General features: G+C 36.7%; 1 protein-coding gene across 1 annotated transcript in view; it reads left to right on the top strand.

Annotated features, from left to right (window-relative positions):
* LOC135196192 (uncharacterized) overlaps positions 1-22,362 on the top strand; it is a 128,455-nt gene that overhangs the window by 96,906 nt on the left and 9,187 nt on the right. Inside the window, 3 exon segments of the mRNA XM_064222789.1 lie at positions 17,296-17,704; positions 18,872-20,259; positions 20,261-21,999. Of these exon segments, the coding sequence (XP_064078859.1) occupies positions 17,588-17,704; positions 18,872-20,259; positions 20,261-21,999 (3,244 nt within the window). The 5' untranslated portion in view covers positions 17,296-17,587.

The raw sequence follows: 22,362 nt of genomic DNA, 5'->3' as shown, positions 1-22,362 counted from the left end.
TAAAAACTACTACAATAATGAACAAGTATTCCGTTTCAGACTCGTCATAGTTTATACGTCGTTTCCTTTACTGTACTAGTTTCAGTATTTACACACAGACATATGCTCCATAGGGGAAGTGTTTGCTTATTTATTTATTATTTTTTTGAGAGAGAGAGAGTTTAGAAACTCACAGCTGGAAGTTTTCGACCATTTACTTCAAGAAAGCGCGAGTCGAACTCACGGTGAACCTAAGTCCAGAGCGGACTTGTCCTCCTTCCTGCCTCTCACTTGCCTCCCTTGACGCTGCCAAAGGGAAACATAATATTGGTCTCGAATGGCAACGGAGATTGAGTATTGGGTTGACGGGATGTTCTAATGAAATGTGTGCTCAGAAAATTATTCTATGTATATATATATATATATATATATATATATATATATATATATATATATATATATATATATATATATATATATATATATATATATATATATATATATATATATATACTATACATATATATATGTATGTATAGATATACTATATATATATATATATATATATATATTATATATATATATATATATATATATATATATATATATATATATATATATATATATATATATATATATATATATATAGTATATATATATATATGTATGTATACACGTGTGTGTGCGAGTTGGTAATGAAATATGAGTATTCTACGCAGATGAAATGTAAAGGATATGTGCAATGATCTTCCATTCATCCATGTATGGAAAAGCCGTTGTAGTTAATATAAAACGCTTGTATGCAGGAATGTGAGTATGCCCATGAACGTATCTACATGTACGCTCGTGTGCGCGTAGTTGAACCCTGACCTCAGGAGCTAAGACAGAGGAAGTTTTTAATAGTGACAACGTGACCGTCTTTGCCACTCAACTGACTCCGGATGTCAGAATCAGGCGCCGGAGAAGTTTTTTTTCTTCTTCTTCTTTCTTTGTTCTTTAGGTCAAGTGCAATTTTAAAATTTGTCTTATTTTTTTTATAAATGGAGAGAGAAAGAGAGAACGAGAGAGGAGGGAGGAGGGAGGGAAGGGCTATTGCAAAAAAGTTGTCATCATCGGAGTTTGTCATTTGTAGAGACAAATTGTGAGCTGCTTGTCTGCGCCAGAGATTCGTCGTAAACAACACCCAAAGAAATTGGTTGCAGGAAGTGGAAGGAGTCAGAACTCTTCGTAATTAACTTCCACTAATCTTTCACGCATTGCAGTGACTCAGTAAGTCTGTGAATACCTACCGGACGGCATTTCCTGTGGGGAACTTTTCATTTATTTGGAATCACTCGTCACTTATAGACACCATTTTAATCTATATGCTGTTTGCTTGCAGGGTTTTCTAATGACCTTCTTCATAATCATATTGTAATGTTAGTCATCCATCTTTTCTCTTGATTATTTTTCCTTCCTTTACTCTTAGGTCAATACATGCCACCCGCTGACAGCTGTCCTCTGTAGTAAACATCCTACTTGTGTTGTTTCAGAGTTGAATTCGAGGGCATCTGCCAAGAAGTGTCTTTCATTGTTCCTTGTTCTTTGCTTGGCAGGTGACATTTTTAATTCGCTCTTTTTCCATGAGCATAAAATGACAACATATATGACTGGAATGACTTGACGTGGCTGAATGCAATGATCAACCAGTGTCAGTATAGAGAACTTACAAGAAACAGACGGGTTCAAAAGGTCCATCGCAAGAGCTGGAATATATATTTTGACTTGTAGCTAAAGTCAGTTAACAAGTTAGTGATGATCTTATAATGTAATTGTGTTTACTTGAACTACAACTAGAACTGGAAGGTGAATTGGTATGTAATTAGAATTCATAATAGATATGGTGTAACTCCTTCAAGAAATTCACACCAGAAACCCACCAAAGCTGAGAGATCTGTTTTATTTCATAATAATAGGACTCGGTTGGGGAGTTCAACTTGCATTCTAGCAACATCTCAAAACCCGTTAAACAATGATAATCAATGAATACCATTTAGATAAATATCCCCCTAAGGAAAAATGGGATTCTTCATTTTCTTAGTTAGAAACAAAACAAAAAAAGTTTATTTTCTTTGTATTTTAAAAAATATTTAAGAAGCTTAATTTTTAGATATATCGACAGATAGACTCTGAGAACAACTGGTGATCGTTGCAGACTCATCATAAAAGCTAAGATCTCTCAAAATATTATTTCTGATGATGTATTCGAAACACGGGTTAACCCTCTCTCTATGCCATTATTATTATTATTATTATTATTATTATTATTATTATTATTATTATTATTATTATTATTATTATTATTATTATTATTATTATTATTATTATTATTATTATTTTATGACCATTCTTGGTCTCCTCCTCTTATTTTTATTCTCTGATTTTGATGAAACTTGTGGGGGTTGGTGATTTACTATGTACGATGGCCTATCCCAGGGAACAGGTTAGCTTAAGGGCCAAAAGTTCTGCAACGTTCCCTTCAGATCTCAAAAAATATTCGAGATCCCGGGTCTTCAGAAATCAATATCATGTCTAGGATATTGTTTTACATTTTTTTTTACGTTTATCCAATTTTAATGTCACAATTCAGTTTACTGCCCAACATTTTGTTTTTCTCTGAATTTGATAAAATTACTTTGGTTGGTAACTATTTCCCAACAAATACTGTTTACCTTTATGTGTTTTGAAGTCGCAGGTAATTGAAAAGTAACTATTTTTTATTTGGTTTTGATGAACCTTATTGGTTAGGCACCTTGGATGCTGGTGATAATCTTTTTAAACATGGTTAATTGTGATAAGTTTTTCAAGGTTACAGATCAAAATAAAGGTCGAAATTAGTTTTCCATTTTTTATTATCTGATTTTTATGGAACTCGGTGGGTGGTAGGTCGTACTTTGGGATGTGAATATTTTCCCGATAAATTTACCTTGAACTATTTTCCTGGTCACGTAAAGGTTAAGATATAATGTTTCATAATAGGTACCTGAGGAAATGGTGATTATCTTTCTTAATTTTGTCATTCTGAACCATTTTCCAGGGCCAAAACCAAAAGTCAGTTCATGAGACAGCACTTGAGCATTTTCCCTCTACCTCACAAACTCTGTTGGTTCCAGGTCTTTGGTTTCCAGATTCTCTTGGAGCTGAAACAGCAGCTTTGGGAGAATTGTTTTTCCAAAATCCCATCATTTGTAATGTCGCCCCTGTTTTCTTTTGTTCTTTCGACAAGCAAAACTTCCAAACATTTTTAAGTATGTGTGCGCGCTGGTCAATTTCATCATATGATAACAGTATCAACAGAAATGGTGGACAAATAGTTATTATTATTATTATTATTATTATTATTATTATTATTATTATTATTATTATTATTATTATTTTATTATATTATTCTTATTATATATTATTATTTCCTTATGGAACTAGATAAAAAAAACCTTCAATTTGTAGATAACGTAAGCGTCAACTTTTATTTTCTTTTACTTTTTTACAATGGTTTCAACTAAGGTGTTGAGATATGATGAAATTTTTGGATTTTTTTACTCTTATATGAGTAGTGTTGCCACGCAAGGTTTTGTTACCGGTATTTAATTACTTGCATTTAGATTTTCAAGGAAGATTAGCTTGAACAGAACATTGAACACACCTGCGCTTTTTTCATCGAGTGGTTTTCCCGAAAAATAGAAAAGAGAGCCGAGAGAGTAACAAATAAACCGAGATATACAAACAGAGGTTGACTAATGCATGGGAGACACTTTCTTGGTCCTTGCAGAGGTGCTCTCTCTACCCGCTCCCCACTATCCTCTCTTTCTTATGGGGAACGCTGAAGCGTCAGTTAAAATACTTATTGATATACTACTAAGTGTTATGTGAAAAGGTATGAGCCTGAATAGGGGATGGTCGAAAAGTAACATCACTCAAAAGTATTTGTCTAAGGTTCCGTTATTTTGACCTTCATTCTGATCCTTGCGAAAGTTCCGAAATTTTCCTTGTCCAGTTCAATTACTCTTTAACAGCGCAATGACTTGTAAGCAGCAAAACCACTCGATGAAAAACGCACAGGTCTGATAATGCAAAGCTCATAAATGTCCCGTGGCATCTCTGGACGTAAGTATCAAACTTCCACCAATACGTCTTTTTACTGGAAAAATCCACGTTTCATTTACTCACAAAAGATTTACTTTAAGCTTTAGGTTCCTGTCTTGGACAAAAGCTATCAGTAAAGTAGAAAAATGAATGGATAGCTATAATTATTAGTTTGTTTAAGCAGTAAGTAGCTTTAACTACGAGAGGGATAGCGCAACTAGAATCACGAATCGTAACTACTCTACTCTATGTTTTTATATTTGCATAAATGCAATGTAATCGTTACTTTCTCCCCATCCCTCCAAAATTCTCTCTCTTTCATACATACACTCTCTCTCTCTCTCTCTCTCTCTCTCTCTCTCTCTCTCGCCCTCTTCTCTCCTCTCTCTCTTAACAAAAAGCGCTTTTCAAACAAATTCCTCGTAGGGGAATTTGTGTGTACCTCATGCGGAGCACCGTAAGCATTACTTAAGATTCTTTGCAACGTCCCTTCGGCCCCTAGCTGCAACCCTTTTTAGTCCTTTTACTGTATCTACCTTCATATTTTGTATTTTTCATCTTACTTTCCACCCTCTCCTAACAATTGATTCCCAGCGCAACTGCTTTGAGGTTTTCCTCCTGTTACACCATTGAAACCTTTTTACTGCCAATTTCTGTTCCAGCGCTGAGTGATCTCATGCTAGGTCCCAGCGTTTGGCCTTTATCCTAAATTCTATATTCTGTTCAAAAGCCCATCTTCCTTGAAAATTTAAATGCAACTAATTAAATACTGATCACAAAACCCTTGTGTGACAATACTGCTCATATGATAGTGAAAAATCCGAAAGACTCCATCAAATCTCAAAACGCCATTTTAAACCTTAGTCCAAAAGTAAAAGAAAATACAAGTCGCTCCACCCGTGTCTAATGACACCACTTATTTCAATCACTGGACCCTCACTGATAAGAAAAAAAACGCGTTTTAAATCTCTCTCTCTCTCTCTCTCTCTCTCTCTCTCTCTCTCTCTCTCTCTCTCTCTCTCTCTTTCGGGAGAATCGACTTGTGAAAAGCGCGCTCGCTTCCTGCAGAAGCTCATTTCCTTCAGAGGTGCTTCCATTCAATAATTTCCATGACTTTTTTCTCCGCTTTTCCGACCTCTCTCCACGAGTTCTGCTGCTGCCATAGAGGGAAGGGATAGATAATATCAACGATGAGGGTCAGGACTAATTATGCTGTTATTTTTGGGAACTCTTCCCTTCATTTCCATACGTGTTTATCGTTCCTCATCTCAAGGTATTTTGTTTCTTGCAGCTTTAGGTACGTGTAATATCAAGAATATAGTAGATTAGGTAGTGTGTAATGTAAAGAATATATTAGATGGTATCGGTTCCAAAATTTTTTATGGCTGATAAATGAGGGAGCGAAAACTTAGTAAATTTGCGCCATCCCATTGGAGATAACTGGTCCTTTAGTGAAAAGGAAAATTAATACTGAAAAGGGAACATCAGTGTTGAATTTCGAGATTATCCTAAACAGGAAAATGATTAGTATTTCAATGATGGGAGACCGGATGATGGTACTTGATAGTCGACTGACTCGAGTTTCAAGTAACGCGAAGATTTATCTGTCACCCGTTCATCCAAAAATGGGAAATCATCTTGTTGTTTGCAGTGCCCTAAGGCTAGGGAATCCATTCCATAATATTTGGGCAAGAAAGAAAAAAGTAAATAAACAGCAGTGAACTAAAGAAAACGAAAATACATTTAGCTCACGCAATGGTTCCCGTTGAATAGTTGGTTAGTGAAACTGAAGAGACAAGAGCCATTTGACGGGTCTGACTAATTACCGGGTCTGCAGGGCATCTTCGCCACTAACGCCCTGATTAAAACTTACCTTCTCGCATTCCTTACACTCGAATCCTCCGGGCTATGTCCCTTGTATCCTCTGGCTCCTTTTTTGTCACCCTTAACTTCCTTTACTTAACTTGGATTATATCCACCTCTTAAAAATGCTCCCGGTTTCAGCTGAGCATTTAGTAAGATCTTCAAGTTTCAGAGCCTTACAATCGATGCAGTATACTTTTATCTCTCATCTCTGATTTTTAAAAAAAAATCTTAGTTACAAGTTTTCAAAGCTTGTAGTAAGTGCAAAGAGAGGAGGTCCCCGCCAGTTACATCCATACGAAAGTTTTTTCCTAAAAATGTGGCTCCTTTATTACAGACGTTCATTGATTTCTCATATTTGTTACTGAAGGATTAGTAAACGAATTAAAGTTTATAATTTTTCGTGCGGTTTACTTTTAGTCATATGAAAATGGTGCTCGTGTCACTTTTAGTCATATGAAAATGGTGCTCGTGTCACTTTTAGTCATATGAAAATGGTGCTCGTGTCACTTTTAGTCATATGAAAATGGTGCTCGTGTCACTTTTAGTCATATGAAAATGGTGCTCGTGTCACTTTTAGTCATATGAAAATGGTGCTCGTGTCACAAGTCCAGCGTTTCGAGAAGCGTTGCAGTGATAACAAATGAACGAAGAACAAGGGTCAATGCAAGGAAGCATTCTTGTGGTAATGGAGATGACCTGAATCAGTGGGTAAGAAGGAGCATTTTGGGGGAGAAGGTACCGATCGGTATGATGGTAATGAAGCTTTTCCGGTCCTTGCCGGTTTCGGAAATATCAACCTTCACCGTTACCTCTTCAGCAGCGTTGCACATAATGTCTCCCTGCTGGGGGTTCGTTAACTACTTCCTTGGGTGACCACCATTCTGCGTTTGCCATCTACCGAAAGGTAACCAAGGAGGGTAACCCATTTCAGCGAGATTGATTTCACTAGTTTTCCTTCTGGCACAGTATAATCTCTTGTTAACAGTAGTTGTGACCTTAATGCAGTACATCCAAGTTAGGTTCTGCAGCGAACAATATCTCGTGACCAAAAAATATAAAGATTCTAAATGTTGCAGAAGCAACACATACCAAAGGAAAGAAGCTTGACTGCATTTGTATAGCAGGAGATTCAGATGTACAACACAACTGTGAGATAGTGGACATCCTAATGTCAGACCACGTTGGAATCTATGTTGAAATCATATTGAACAAGACTTAAAAGAAAGATCACAGCACGAAAGAAAATCAATGTATCTGAAAAACTTGAGGATAGCATCAGAGAAAGTATTCATGTTTGACATGATTGTTATGAAGCCAAGAGCAGTGGCGAGTATAATAGAAGAGGAAGAGCTATAGCGAGTGCATCACCAGAGGAGAGAACCACAAAAAACACCAACATGCAGATGATGCAGTCAAGAGGGTCAAGAAGCAGTATAGCAAGTGGATGAATAAACCCAGCCTATAAATCCTAACAACATATTGAAAACTAGAGAAACAAGCGCAAGAAGTTAGAAAAATTTAAGAAAGAAGTTCTGGTTTAGGTTTCTGCAAGGCATCAGTAAAAAGACAATTCCTCGTAAGGTTGCAAGGAGAATGAGGCTAACCCAAGGAGAGCAAAACAAATAACCACTCCATCCCAATCCAAGAGAAAGAGCAAATGAACTTATGACAAAGTGGGCATCTGATGCTAGCAGTGATGCAATACCTATCCATCAAGGTTATAATGGTAGTTGATAAGAGGCTAAGGAGGAAATTAAAGAGGTTAAAAGAGGCACTCAAGAAGATAGGAGAATGTGATGACAAACTTATCACAGAGCAAGACTGTAGGAATCTCTAAAGAGTGGGAAGTCTACCGCACCAAAATTAGATGGGATTGTACTTAATGCTATCAGGTTCCTCACTACAGTGAGTGGAAATCCAATACCTGAGCTTTACAACATGATATGGTCAGGACAGCCCTTACCCAAAGCATGGAAGAAGTCTCTCATAATACCTATATCTCCGGCATCATGCCTGTGCAAGTATTTAAGAGTTTTACTAAATAGGATTAATTTTTTATTAAGAAAAATAAATAAAAGTGTTTATGTGGCTACATGCATGGGAGGAGCACACATCACTATTCATAGAGTAACTGCAGCCTTAGGGTTAAAATACAGTGTTCATAGAGTTAAAGGGAGCCTTTGATAGGGCTAGCCATATTATTTTGACTGAGTCGGCATAAATAATAGAAGGAAGACTCCCACTGCTCATAATGGATTATCTGACAGATAAAATAGGTTGTGCCTATTTTGTAGAGAAACATTAATGGAACTGGGTAACCCTACATTCGTTAATATTCTGATGAATGTGTTAGGAATTATTAATATACCAGGAATAATAACCATATATGCAGATGACATAGTAGGACAAGCAAGCACAGATAAGAGACTAAAGAAGGCAATGAAGACATTCATAGCATCGTGTAATAGCAAAGGATTAGTTATATCACCTGAGAAGACAAAGATGATAGCAAGAGATACCTACAACCCCTTGTTGCTGCATATACAAAGCCAAAGAATGGAAAAGGTAGCCCATTACAAGTAGGTGTCATATTCAGTAATAGGTGTCATAAATTGTATGAAGTTACGAGAATAGTACAGGTATCAGCAGCAGTAGTAGCAACTTACTGACTTTGAGGAAGAGCTATATTAGTATCCTAAAAATCAGAAATCATTCAGAACAAAGCAGCAAGAACCATAATAGGGACACTAAAAGTGTCAGGTAAGAAATGTTACGGAATGAGGCAGGGTTACATCCAGAACATCAAGGAATAACAAGAACAGCAATCATCCAGTTGTGTAGGTCCATCACAACGGATGATGATGGATTAACAAGAGATACTCTAATTCACAGCTATTCTACAAGACTAAAGAATGGTTCGCTTACTGCAGCAAGACAATTAATACAGTATTCTAGCATGAAAGAATACCTAGACGTAATGTGGACAGACATAAAAGGAATCCCTCCATGGAGCACACTAGAGATAGAGATATCACCATCAACGTTAAAAAGGAAAAGGAAGACTGAACCCTGCACTGATGAAGAATGACTAATTCAGAGACTGGACAGTATACAGGAGGATCAGGTACAGATTATTCACTTATGGAGGATGGCAGAGCAAGTATTGGGGTAGCTGTGTACCAGTATGGAAGGGAGATATACTCTCTTTCATTATGATCTTCAAATGGATGATCCTTATTGCAGTCAGAACTTCTACGTATTACGGCTGCACTGAGTATCATAAAGGAAGAAAAGGACAGTGCCATAATAGCAACGGATAGCCTAAATGCCCTACAGTCACTCACACCAAGAGAGGGCGAATCAAATATCATGGTGAAAAGAGCTATAGCCCTGCTATCACGGATCAGACAAGCAGGCAGAATGGTCACATTCATATGTGTGCTATCACACATTGGTATCTTAGGCAATGAGAGAGCAGATGAACTTAAAGGATTCAATTGGAATGGAAATAACGTAGAAATACAATGAGAGAATAGAGGCTCAAAGAGATTCACTCATCAGTAAGGAAATACCTATAAATTACAGAAGGAAAACCACCCGACTTCAAACACTGCATACCGGAAAGCAGAAGGATGTATAGTAGACGAAGGAAGCAGAGCCAAGGCCTCTGGGAGGGACTGTCAATTGTCAGGCCGTCAGAAAGAATCAAGTTGCAAATGATGTGGTGAGGAGTTAGGGAAACACTCTACCTTATTTTCTTATGGATTGTGAGGCAATTACTCATTACAGGCCACAGGGAGACAGACTAAGTGAAGTTAACCTCCTTAAGCATTTTCTATAGCCTGGTTTACTGAAAAAGATTTTGACATCTCATTCAAAATTTTCTTGCCTCACAAAGTGAATAGACATATTGTACATATCATATTGTACATAAACTAAATTGGAGTACATTTCATTCTGCAGCAACCTGTTGGCATCATTAGAACAATGGCATTTCTAAATTTGTGTATGGAACTGTTCCTTTGATGTGTTAATTTAATCTAAATGGCATTCATTTATTTGAAACCTATCGTTTAACCATGGTATAAATTAACCAATTGCACATTGATCAATGTGAATTGTAAAACTTGCCACTCCTTAGCAAATATGTTCCTTGTCAAAAACCTGATAAAATGTATATTTTTATAGCTATTCGGATTATTTCCTTAATGTACAGTATGTATAAATGTTGCATACTTGGTAATATTTAAGACATCTTGCAGTGCAATCTTAACATGTTTAAATTTCTACTTAATATATTGTAATTTCCCTATGCAGTTCTTTGTAATTATTTATATTTTGTAGTGCTACCTGAGTTCCGTATCAGTATCAATAAGTATATCACAGCCAAGGACTTTCCCTTATACCAATACCGCGTCTGGGTTGCCTGTTGTTGTGCCCTACTTTGTAAGTTTCTTGCACAATCCTCCTCCTCCTCCTCCCCCTCTTCCTCCTCCTTCTCTTCTTCTGGTATTATATTTAGATGTGCATTATAGCTGAAAGCCTTTTTAAAAGAAACCAATCAGCGTCAATTAATTGCAAGTTACCATCTTGTACACAACTAAATAATTCTCATTTGCATGTTCACAGTCTTTCTTTTTTCACAGAGGTGTAAGTACATGTATATACCTGACAAATACTGTGACATTCGCCTCATGATACAAATGGAATGAAATAAAATGATATTCCAAGATATATCGTACTACGTTCCAGCTTCTTTGACATACGAGTATGAGCCGCTAAGAATACCAAGACTATCAAACTCTACCTTTTATATATATATATATATATATATATATATATATATATATATATATATATATATATATGTGTGTGTGTGTGTGTGTGTGTGTGTGTGTGTGTGTGTATATATATATATATATATATATATATATATATATATATATATATATATATATATATATATATATATATATATATATATATATGTATATAGTCTATATATACATATATATATATATATATATATATATATATATATATATATATATATATATATAAATGAAACAGGGTATAGAATTAGAAATACCGAAACCAATTTGATCTCCAAGATATTTGCTACTGATATAGACACAAATAGCTGACCCTAATATTCGAGGGGCCTTATAAAAAAAACTTACAGTCGGTAAAGCATTGCAAGTGGTAAAGAACTTTATAATCCTGTTTGCTCGTAGTTGCTTGAAGCACTGTCTATGGTCCAAGGTTAAGGGACTATCTACAGAGCCAACAGTATCAATCGCAGATATACTGAAAGGGTATACTTCTGTGATTACGCATTGTCATGGGTGAGAATGTTACTGGCTGGAAATTATCGATAATGCATTACATTTTTTCGTTGTCGATGACCGTTGTTATTGTTACTTCTGATTCCAGATTAAATTGTTTAGCTAACAGTCTGTCATTTGACTCCTACATGCACGAATACGTAGATCTTTTTCCCCGCGTCGAGTCCTTCAGAAAGAAATACAAGAGGGCTTTTGCGTGTGTGTTGGAATGCAGCTTTCTCTCCTTAGCTGGGAATTTTCTTTTACTCCGTGACCTCTCCGAAAGCTGACGTCATCCAGTCGTCGAGGGCATTAGCCAGGTGGCGTTTCTTTTTCTTTTGTCGGTTTTAGTTTTTCGCCATTTTCTGTAAGATGAAATTGATGGAATTTATTTCTGAAATTTGCATTTTGTAATGAACATATTTATATTCGTAACCTTTAACTGTCGAGTAATGTCGTAAATATTCAATAGAGAGTTCTCTCTCTCTCTCTCTCTCTCTCTCTCTCTCTCTCTCTCTCTCTCTCTCTCCTCGTTCACGTGTTGCTATGGCATGCTTAGATAGTTTCCTCTGACAAGTTCAAAATCTCCACCTCAGTTTCTTAGCAGTCTTCCTGGCAACATCACAAGCCATAAATCCAGGTCGAATTCTCATTTGTCAATTTTTGCGTAAGTATTCCTTTTTTTGAATGTTTGAATTGCTCTATTCTCAAGTACAAGGCTAACAAAACCATATGACGTAGATCAATGGTTCTCAGCTCGTTTCAGGCCTAAAAAAAAGTATAATGGACCATTTGGATTTTTAGCAATAATAAATATAGACGATAAATATTTTGGCGTGAAATAGATTTCTTTACGTATGAATTGCAAACTGAATTTCGAGATAGCAATATAAAATTGCTGATTCAAGCAGGCAATTAGCGTTTTGGTCTCATTTTTCTTTGCAACTAGACTTTTGGATTCTCTTTTCACTAAGAAGACTTTTAATTAATATTAGGTGTGCTGATTGATAATGTGCAACGAATTGCACATCCCACGGCAAGTAACAACAGATATCCAACTGCATGTATTTTAAATTTAACAATATTATTCAGCAGTTAAAGGAGCACTAATTATTACTGGAAATGGTTCAATGAGGTGCCAGGCATTTCGAAACTTCACCAAGGATTGGATACGCAGTTTGAGTTCTGTGAACAACACAAAAAGTCACCATGGACCACTAGTGCACTGGGCCATGGACCACCAGTTGAGAAACAATGCCATAGAAGATCAGCATTAAAATTTAAAATCGCGGTATGGGTCATAGGTTGACATTGGTATAACCTGTTTTTTTTTTTTTCCTTTTTTATCACCCTAGTGAAAAGATGTCTCTGTTGGATAGTTTATAAACGATCTTAACGAACACGAGAAAGGTGTCAGTTAACTACTTAATCCTGTTTCCACTGAATCAGTTACTTTTTAGGAAAGGTTGCCGTCAATTTTCAGTTTCAGGAACTATAAATATACAAGTACCGAATTTTCTCTTGTTTATGATACACAGCACCTCATGCAGTACGTTTCTTGTCGATTCCAGTGGATTAGGGACGTTGAATCTGATTTATAATCATCATTACTTGGTTATTTCTCTCTCTCTCTCTCTCTCTCTCTCTCTCTCTCTCTCTCTCTCTCTCTCTCTCTCTCTCTCTCTCTCTCTCTCTCAATTTGAAAATTAAAAAAGTAAAGACTTGGTGGTCTCTCTCTTTCTTAATTAAAAATTACAAAAATATAGTTGTGATCTCTGACTATCACTCTTTTATTTTTTCTTTTATTAGAAAAATACATTAAATCAAATTTACAGATATGTTATGGCATTTACATAATTGGAATTTTATAAATGATCATCATATAACATTGACTTTTATTTAATAACAATGTTCTTAATCCTATAACCAAATACAACAGTTTGTCATTAACATATAAATTTTTTTTTAATATACATCGTAGGAAATAATTTGTTTATTTTCAACTTATAATTCTCTAGTAACAGTTTTTTTCCGAAGGTTCCATTTATGTTTAAGAATGCTAAATAAAACGCTGTTTCCCATATTTTGTTATTTCCCATTCCATACTGTTAATAGATAATCAACAATGAGAACTGCAGTACAACTTTGGTCTTTATTAGTATTACAACTGAAATCAAACAGAATAACATGAAGAAAACTCTGGTTCCTTAAGTTACATAATGTAATCAAGGCTGTTTTTAAAAATGTTAATACCTGTTGAATCTGATCACAAAACCAGAAAATATGAAACACCTCCTCTCTACAACCACAATGTGCACATGCATCTGTGTCTTTGATATTTAGGGCTTTCAATTTAGAGTTAGAGGGACGAACACTTTGTAAATATCTAAATGAAAATTCACGTTCATTCGGGAAAATAAACGGAGTGTCTAACACTTTCCAGATTCTTTCCCAATTATGTAATGGAAATGGTTGTTCGATTGTAGGCTTAACATTAGGTGCAAATTCTTTATATAATACTTTATTAGATAACACTGGAAGATTTAACAGCTTATGTATACACCTAAATAAATCTATGAAAGAAGAGTAAAAGATGGCGTGGTTAATGCAGTATTATTAACAACTCCACAGTTAATTAAGAAGGATACTCTTATGTAGCAAAAATATCGAGTGAAACCAATATCAGTGCTATACATATTGTGAGCAGTTTTACATAATATTAGATATGCTTTCCGATAAACATCAGTTACCCCTATACCACCATTTCGTTTACTCAGGCAAAGTGTATCCTTTCTTATCGGATGATATTTACTATTCCACATATACTGGTATAATATTCCATTAAATTTACTAATATGTGACTTACTAGGTAGAAGTGTGTGAGCTACATACCACAATTATGGCTTTTAGATATAAGGTTAAAAATCTAGGCTTAAACATATTAACTGTTTTTTGCACTTTTTCAACAATATGTAACCAATATACCTAGAACCCTATTTGTTTTACTGACCGAATCCATGAAAGTGGCCAATTAGTTCTGTCAGACCACAAGCCAAGACCCATGATAACAGCTTTCGTTTTGTTAACCAAGGCTCCAGTTGCATTTTCAAATTTATTCACAATTTCAATACATTTTGTTAAAGCGTTATCTGATGTGATAAATATATTTGAGTCATCTGCAAAACTTATTATTTTAATTATCACCTTATTCGGAAGATCAAGAGCCTTCAGAACCTCACTGTCGTACTGAATGGCTTTATAGGAAGCTTCTTGAACAATACAGAATAGAACCATGGCCAAAGGGCATCCTTGTCTAACAGATCTTTGGACTTCAAATTCACGGGATAAAGTACCATTAATACTAATAACTGCTCTATATTGTTTAAAAAGTGTCTCGATGATTTTAATGAATTCCACTGGAAAACCTAATTTCTGCATAACCCTCAACAGAAAATCAATATTCACTCTATCAAAGGCCTTAGACCAGTCTAGACTGAGCAAGGCTGCCTTTGATTTCTCATTATTGACATAATGGTATCACTCTTTTAAGTAATAAAATGATCAAAATATAATTTGCATTTCTCTCTCTCTCTCTCTCTCTCTCTCTCTCTCTCTCTCTCTCTCTCTCTCTCTCTCTCTCTCTCATGTAAAAAAAATTTAAATTTAGGAAATAGTTGATGATCTCTCTCGCTCTCTCTCTCTCTCTCTCTCTCTCTCTCTCTCTCTCTCTCTCTCTCTCACACACACACACACACACACACACACTCACACACACTCACTAGGTTTTATGTATTCCTGTTTCTGTATTTCATATCCAGACACACAGTTATAAGTTATGTACACCTTAATACAATACCACTGTTCTCAGGTGAAAAGTACTTAATGTATTGTTTGCATTCTATGTATAGCTCGTAGGTAATTCCTGGTCTTGAAAAGACGGTAATTTAGCTTGTGTGTGTGAGGGGTTGGGTAAGCTTCAAAGTTTCTGAGGATGGGAGAGTCATTTTATAGCCACAGCCCTGACCTATTCGCGTTTTGTATCATATTTTATCTTATTTAAAGCGGATTTGTTTGGTATTGCCATTAAAATGCTGCGAAAGGAAACCATAATTAACATTACCGATTTAGTCATGTTGTAATCCTTAGATATTCAGAGAAAGCCAACGGATGGTTTATAACTAAACCGCGAAAATAGCAAATGAGATAATTATCTACATGCAAAACAGCATAAGCAAAAGTGTGCGTGGTTTCGCCACTTTTAAGCTTTTAAAGTTCCTTTGCCAAATTATATCAGGTAAAAGTACGGTACTTCTTCATTTGTTGTAGACAGTTCACCACTCTATGGTGGTGAACTGTCCTTAGTAAAGCAGAGATGTAACTGTGGCAGACAAAGGCTTTCTGGACGACCCAAATTTCCTATCAGTTTGTAAGGCTATGTACGCTTCTGTTACGAGGATTTGTTTCACGACACCTCTCTTGAAAAACTTAGCTAGTATTCACCCTGCTAAGCGCACATATCGTTGGATTCATATGAATTTTTGCAGATGATAGTAGAATAAATTAGATTTTATGAAATATCCTCTCGAACCCTGGACCATTAGTTACTGAACTTCATCCCATTGGGGGAGGGGCTAACGGTTAGGAACTGTTGGTCTAAATCCTGCAAGTAATAGACAAATGTTGTTAAATCCAGTGAAGATCACATTTACCAATAGGTTGCAAATATTAATTAAGATAATAATTCATCGCCCCCTGAAAGGAATCTTATTCACTTGTATTTTCGCATGACGCTATTCATATTGATCTGTAGTTCAGTGAACGTGGCCGAGGGGAGGAATGGAAAGGCTGAGACACATGGGTGGAAAAATAACAGCAGAATCAGAAGAAAAGAATATAATTGTAGGCAAATGAGTTATAGAGCTCTACATTCATTCAGAATGGTTGAGCCAGGTGGCGGTAACAATTGAATGGAGATCACTGTTTCTGGAGAAAAATGAGGACAAGAAAGGTAACAGTAGAGTTGTCGTATCCAGAGGTGAATTAGTTGGACAGAGGAAGAAGGGCCGGCCTTGGCTTGTGGCATAGATAGGCCTCCCTTACGTGAGGGTCGTGTTCTACCTGCCTTCTCACGGTTACTACTTTTTTCTGTTAAAAACTATTCATGACAGGAGAGAAATGGTAAGGTATGGAACTTCATTTAGAAGCGTTTCTTTCGAGATCAAGCCGTGGAAGTGAGCATTTGAGCAATAGTACACATTTGCACCATTTTGAACTATGTACCCCTTCACTTAATTTTTCAAAGAAAGTAGAACTCGCAGAAGACGTACTTGTGAACATTCTGAATTTATTCGTTGTTCACCAACTATGTTACGTGACAAGATTTCTTAAATGGGAACGAAACCCGTACCTGTAAAAATCCTTACAATGTTAACAGTTCGATAAAAGATCATACGCCCAAGTAATTGGTGATGGAGTCAGTCGCTATCTCTCGTGTTACTCTTCTAGAACTGCGTCCAAGTGCCTCCCAGTTTTGCCATTCCGACAGACACATTTACTCTCCGTATCCTTTTAGTACTAGCCCTGGATTAAGTATGAATAATAAGCATCTAGGAAAGACGGTGAATATTTAATTCTGCTCAAAATGGCGTCGACGATGTTAGTATTGCTTACACTAATTTTCTTGTATTGAAAAATTTTACATGATAAGCATTTTGTTGGATAAGACAACAAAAACAAGTATATTTTAGATGCACGATATCTTTCAGTGTTCAAAACGAGTATACTGTTGGTATAATTTTTAAAATTTTTTCGGTAAAAAGCCTTTTAATTCACAGTTTATAGAAATTAACTTATAAGAAATTTCATCCAAGAACTCTCCGGTATAAAGTTTGTGAGTGAGTATGACGTATGTACGCATTCTCAGGATGTTTATTTATTTTTACATACAACACAAATACATATGTAAATATTCATTATTATTAAAAAATTTTCCCTTCTATTACAGGAGTTAAGTAGCGGCTCAGCTTAAAACATGCTGAGGAGAGGAATGGGCCTTGGCTTCTCCATCGTAGCAAGAACTCAGGAATACCTTAAGGCTAGAAGCAGCACCTTTGCGAAGCACAATGTGTTAAAATAATGTATAAAGACCTGAATCTCCCAAGCCTCTTGTTTATGTCAAAATCAGTCGCTACCACTGTGTCCAGGTATCTTCTCTCAAGGAAAGGGTAATACATGGCTTTCCAGTGACACAAAAGACTGTCTGTCTACTAGTCAATTTCTTGGTGTCTACTTTGGCCATGGGCAACCAGAACAGTGGGAGCGTTGCTGTGTCCCATCCTCCTTCCAACTGGACGCAGAGCTTTCCTCGAGAGCACAAGAAGCTTAAGAAATATGGAGTTCTGTCAGAAAATAAGGTGGGTTGATTGATTGCCTCTCATCAGTCAAATATGTTATATCTGAATTTGTGGTACAGAAGACAAGTTTGCAGCTATATTATTACTTACACCCACTTCGTCATTTTCCAGTGAAAAATTCCGCATTTCCTTTACAACAGCCAGAAATGCTCTTTCTTATGATGTTGACCGTTATTTATGCTAAACAAAATCTGATAACTGATATAGATTTTTCCTAACACAGACCACATTCCTGTTAGAAAATGTATACATTGCTTTTTTTTTTTTGCCAACAGTATTTCCTTTTAATGCAAGTGTAAAGTACACAGTGCTTGAAAATGTATGCTAATGCTGTCTGAAAGTTAGATATTGTTTGTAATACCTCCAATATCCAGAGATGATGTTATTGATGCCTCATGCTTCATATGAGTTCCACTACCATTACTGCAATCCTGTTCTTTTTGAATGCCAGCAGCCTCCCTTGACCTTTATCTTTCAGGACCTTTTATCTCTCTGTCACTCAACCATTGTCTGGAGACTTCATGTCTGGCATCTTCAATTAACTTTATTTCAGTGGGGAACTTCTATTACTTGTAGTCTATATGGATCAGAAGAATTAACACGTTTTACTTGCTTTGCATTGTCAATATCTAGTTTCTGCTAATGTGCCAAAATGTCACACTTCCCAGTTCATAGGCCTTATATTTAAGGAAATAATCATTATAATTTGATAAAAGGAGCTAGGGTTTTATTTCACTCGGCAGATCAAAGTGCAGTCTTTGAACTTAGAATGTTAACTATCTTAAGGGAAGGGGTAATGGCGCAAAATAGAGGACAGGAGGATCTTATCGTTTCCTGGTCTTTATGGTTCCTAAATCAATTATGATTGGTATTTTGTAGATATGCTAGACGCTTTAAAATAAATGTTTATCCTCGTAAATCTGCCTATTTGTTGTCATTTGATCTCTCTGTGAAGTTTTCGGCATTTCCTTTTCAAAGTTTTCCTCTACTGTACATTATTATTATTACGAGATAGTCAGTGAAATAAAATATTGATATGAAATCCTGGGCCAGAAAGATTGATTACACCCACAGCAGCTTGACATGTAAAACTATCACTTGACATCAGTAACTGAATATTGTTTATTTTTCATATTTTAGGTATAATTTGTTTCCTAATTATTGCAGGTGTTGCCACAAAGGATACCAGGTCAACGTCTTAGGCCAACAGAAAATGGCCATGTTCTTCAAACAAAAGGAACAATAACTGCAAAGCGGACACTTGATTTTCATGCTCCTCATCATCCAGTTTTCCCATCTCCTCTAAATCTCCAAGCAGTCGGCCAGCTACATCACCCCTTGCAGCCACCACATTCTGCCTCTATGAGTGCACTTCATCATCCCCACCTGAACAATGATCACGCCTGTTTAATTCATGACATCAGATTTGGTCGTCCACCTTCTAAGACATATGCTAGTGAGCCTGATTTAAGAGGAGCAACTCCTTCTACACCAGTTACAGTTCCCCAGACACATACCATAATTAGTGAGTCTCCAACTAAAGGTAGGATTAAATCAAAAAAGAAATATAAAGCTCCTCCAGTACCTCAAAATGGAATAAATGAGTCTTATCCATCTCCTAAGGAAGAGCATCCATATTCTGTTGGTGATGATGTTACACAGTCCCCTCAAGGTTATATATCACAGGAATATGGAGTTCATTGGGCAGGACAACTAATCAGCCAACCTTGTACAAGTCCAAGTGACCAAAAGCCAAAGCCACGGAAAGGTGGTCTGTTCCGCAAGAAAAATGAAACTCGTTGTACCAGTGCTGATGAACACTATAGTTCAAGCAATGAGCCAGACAGGGTAAGAGCTCTAAGTGAAGAACGACATGCAGCTGCTTCACCCATTCAAAAGTCACCACGAGATGAACTCAGGGAGCGTGCTCGAAGTTTAGATTGTTTGCAGCATGAGCTCCGTCATTCACCAGTCTCTCATTCAGCACCAATGGCTGCTACAAGTCTAACTCATTTACATCATGTACATGAGCCTAGATTATGGACAACACTTGAGAGAGATTCACGACATTCCTTGCAACAAGAGATTGATTCTAGAAGAAGCAGCACTATTGAGCGGGAGTCAAGGAGAAGCAGTGGTGGAGAGAGGGAATCAAAACGAAGTATCACTTTTGACAGGGAACAACATAGAAGCCATCGAAGAATGAGTACTCTTGAAAGAAAGCTTGAAGAAAGGAAGCAATGGGCAAATGATGGACGTGACCAAGGTCAGTCATATAATAGGCAGTTATCTCGCTTAGACTGCTATCGGGATTCTTCTCACCATCGTTCATCATCTACAGGGTCTCATCATGAATTAATTCCTGAAGAATCAGGGAAGTTTGACACCAGAGATGAATGGAATGGAAAGCAAACTGACATCGCCCCAGGAAAGAAAGAAAAAGAACACAGAGTTATCGATGACTGGGACAAAGCTGAAGCTGAGATAAATCAGCGTAAAAAAATATCTGCATCTTTACAAGCAGAACTCCTGTCAACAGTTAAGAATCTGAAAAAAAACCCCAGAGCCAGAGCAGTTGTCTTCTACCTTGACAAGTAAAAGTAAGGAGCATGGAAAAGATTCATTTGTTTCTTGCCAGCAATCCAGTAGTAATCAAATGACTGACACTCAGAATGAAACTCAACCAAAGACTTTCTTCTTTGGAATGGAACCTCAAATACCAAAGAGCAATCGAAGTGAAACTAATACAGGCCTGCACAAAATTAAAAATCAAGAAGAGGTAGCAAAAATAAGTCGTCAAGAAGCGGTGCACATTAGTGGTCAGTCTGTTGAATATACTCGTCGCACGTTAGAACGTGTTGATAAACATCAGAGTATGCAGAAAGAGGCAAAAAAGATCAAAGGTAGTCAACAAAAGACAAGTAATGAATCTGAAAATCACAAAATGCAAATTCTCAATAATCGCAGAAAACTCTCCAAGGATGTAGAAGATTTTGCTGTTGCCATTGAACGTCACAAAGTCAATATTGTAGATGGTGAAAGTGGAGCAAGTGGATCTTCACGGCGAGAAGATGGGGGATATCATTCAAGACAAAACTCAGGGAGTCTTCACTTAGACAATGAGCAAGTAGGTGGAGATGGAGAACTCAGTCTAAATCTGAGACCTACATTACCAAGGCGTCAGTTAGAGATACCAAGATTCAGTCCCAATGCAGCATGGAGATCTCTTAGTTTAGAACGTGCTAATAGAAACACCAATGTATTGGACGAGAGTCGTAGTAGTGAAGACCCAGAACCTATGAATGAGACAAGAATACAACATTTAACACGTCCTACAGCACCTCCAAGAGGAACAGGAGAAAAGTCTGCAGATTCAGGTATTTCTGGAGATGCTGGAAGTCCAGGACCTGGGCATGAATTTGATCCCTTAACATCTCAAGAAAAGACTAAAAGTAATTCTGGTCCATTAGCAGTGTCTTCACCACATACAATGGGACGGCAAGAAGTAAGACGAGCCTGGACACCAGCACAAGACCTTGATGATAATAGTCTTGATGGCAGTGGTGAGCAGCCAATAATTTCTGAAGGGCTATCTACACCACCAAAGCTCACTTCACGCTCAAATATGTTTGGTAAGTCCCAAGAACTTGCAACAGAGCCAGACACAGACGTAGATTTTACTAATGAAACTGAACCAGTATCTGAACTTATTTCTTCTGATAAAAAAGACCCTTGGGGAAGACGCATCAAGAGAAATGGCGTTGATGTTTTCCCAAATAAGTTTAATAGTCTTCGAAAACTGAAACGTTCAGTATCAGGTGCTATAACAGTCCTTGGTCGGAAGAGCCCAGCCACTGAAGAATGTTTACAAGGCAGAACCACTGAGGAATCTCAGATCTTCCAACATGTAGATGACTCCAACTGGAGAGACAACTGGTCTATGTCACGATCAATACCCAATTCGTTGAATACTTGTGAAGAACATGATACAGAAAGTAATTTGTCAAGTTCTCGAAACTTCCGGAGTAGATCGGAATCTCGACTCATAGCTGGAGGAGGGGGTGGAGAAGCTGTAGAGGAATCACGTTCTCGAACTCCTTCCTATCTTCAGTATGGAAACACTGGCCATATCATGTACTTACCAGAATATAATTCTCGGCGGAAACCCAGTGAAGACGGGAGTGACAAAAGATTCCTGCATACCACACAGCGTGAATTTGATCACGAACAGCAACATGACCTGCATCATGCTGTTAGACCTCTGACGCCTGAAAATGAACGTAAACCCCCATCAGGTAATTCACTGATACTGATATTGTTAGCACCTTTTGATTTAATTAACCATAGATATAAAATGCAGGTTATTATCGTGATTATGATGATATGATAAGAATAAAAGACAATAAAGCCCAGTTTATATGTTTAACTACTAATTTCAGATTGAGTATTTCAAAATTCTTCCAGTCGAGGACAAGAAATAATGATACTTTATAATCCATAGATAAACCTTCTGAGTTGTTGTATGTAACGGAACGAGGAAAAAACATAAATAATTGTTAATTGTCTTCATGCTAACAGATTAAGTTGCTGGGCAAACTTTTGGAGAAAGATATTTGTCAGCAGTTTCATTTGCCAAAGAATTAACATAAATATGTTAT

The sequence above is a fragment of the Macrobrachium nipponense genome, chromosome 17 (assembly GCF_015104395.2).
Source record: "Macrobrachium nipponense isolate FS-2020 chromosome 17, ASM1510439v2, whole genome shotgun sequence".
Classification (NCBI taxonomy): domain Eukaryota; kingdom Metazoa; phylum Arthropoda; class Malacostraca; order Decapoda; family Palaemonidae; genus Macrobrachium; species Macrobrachium nipponense.
This window is presented reverse-complemented; position numbering and strand designations above follow the sequence as displayed.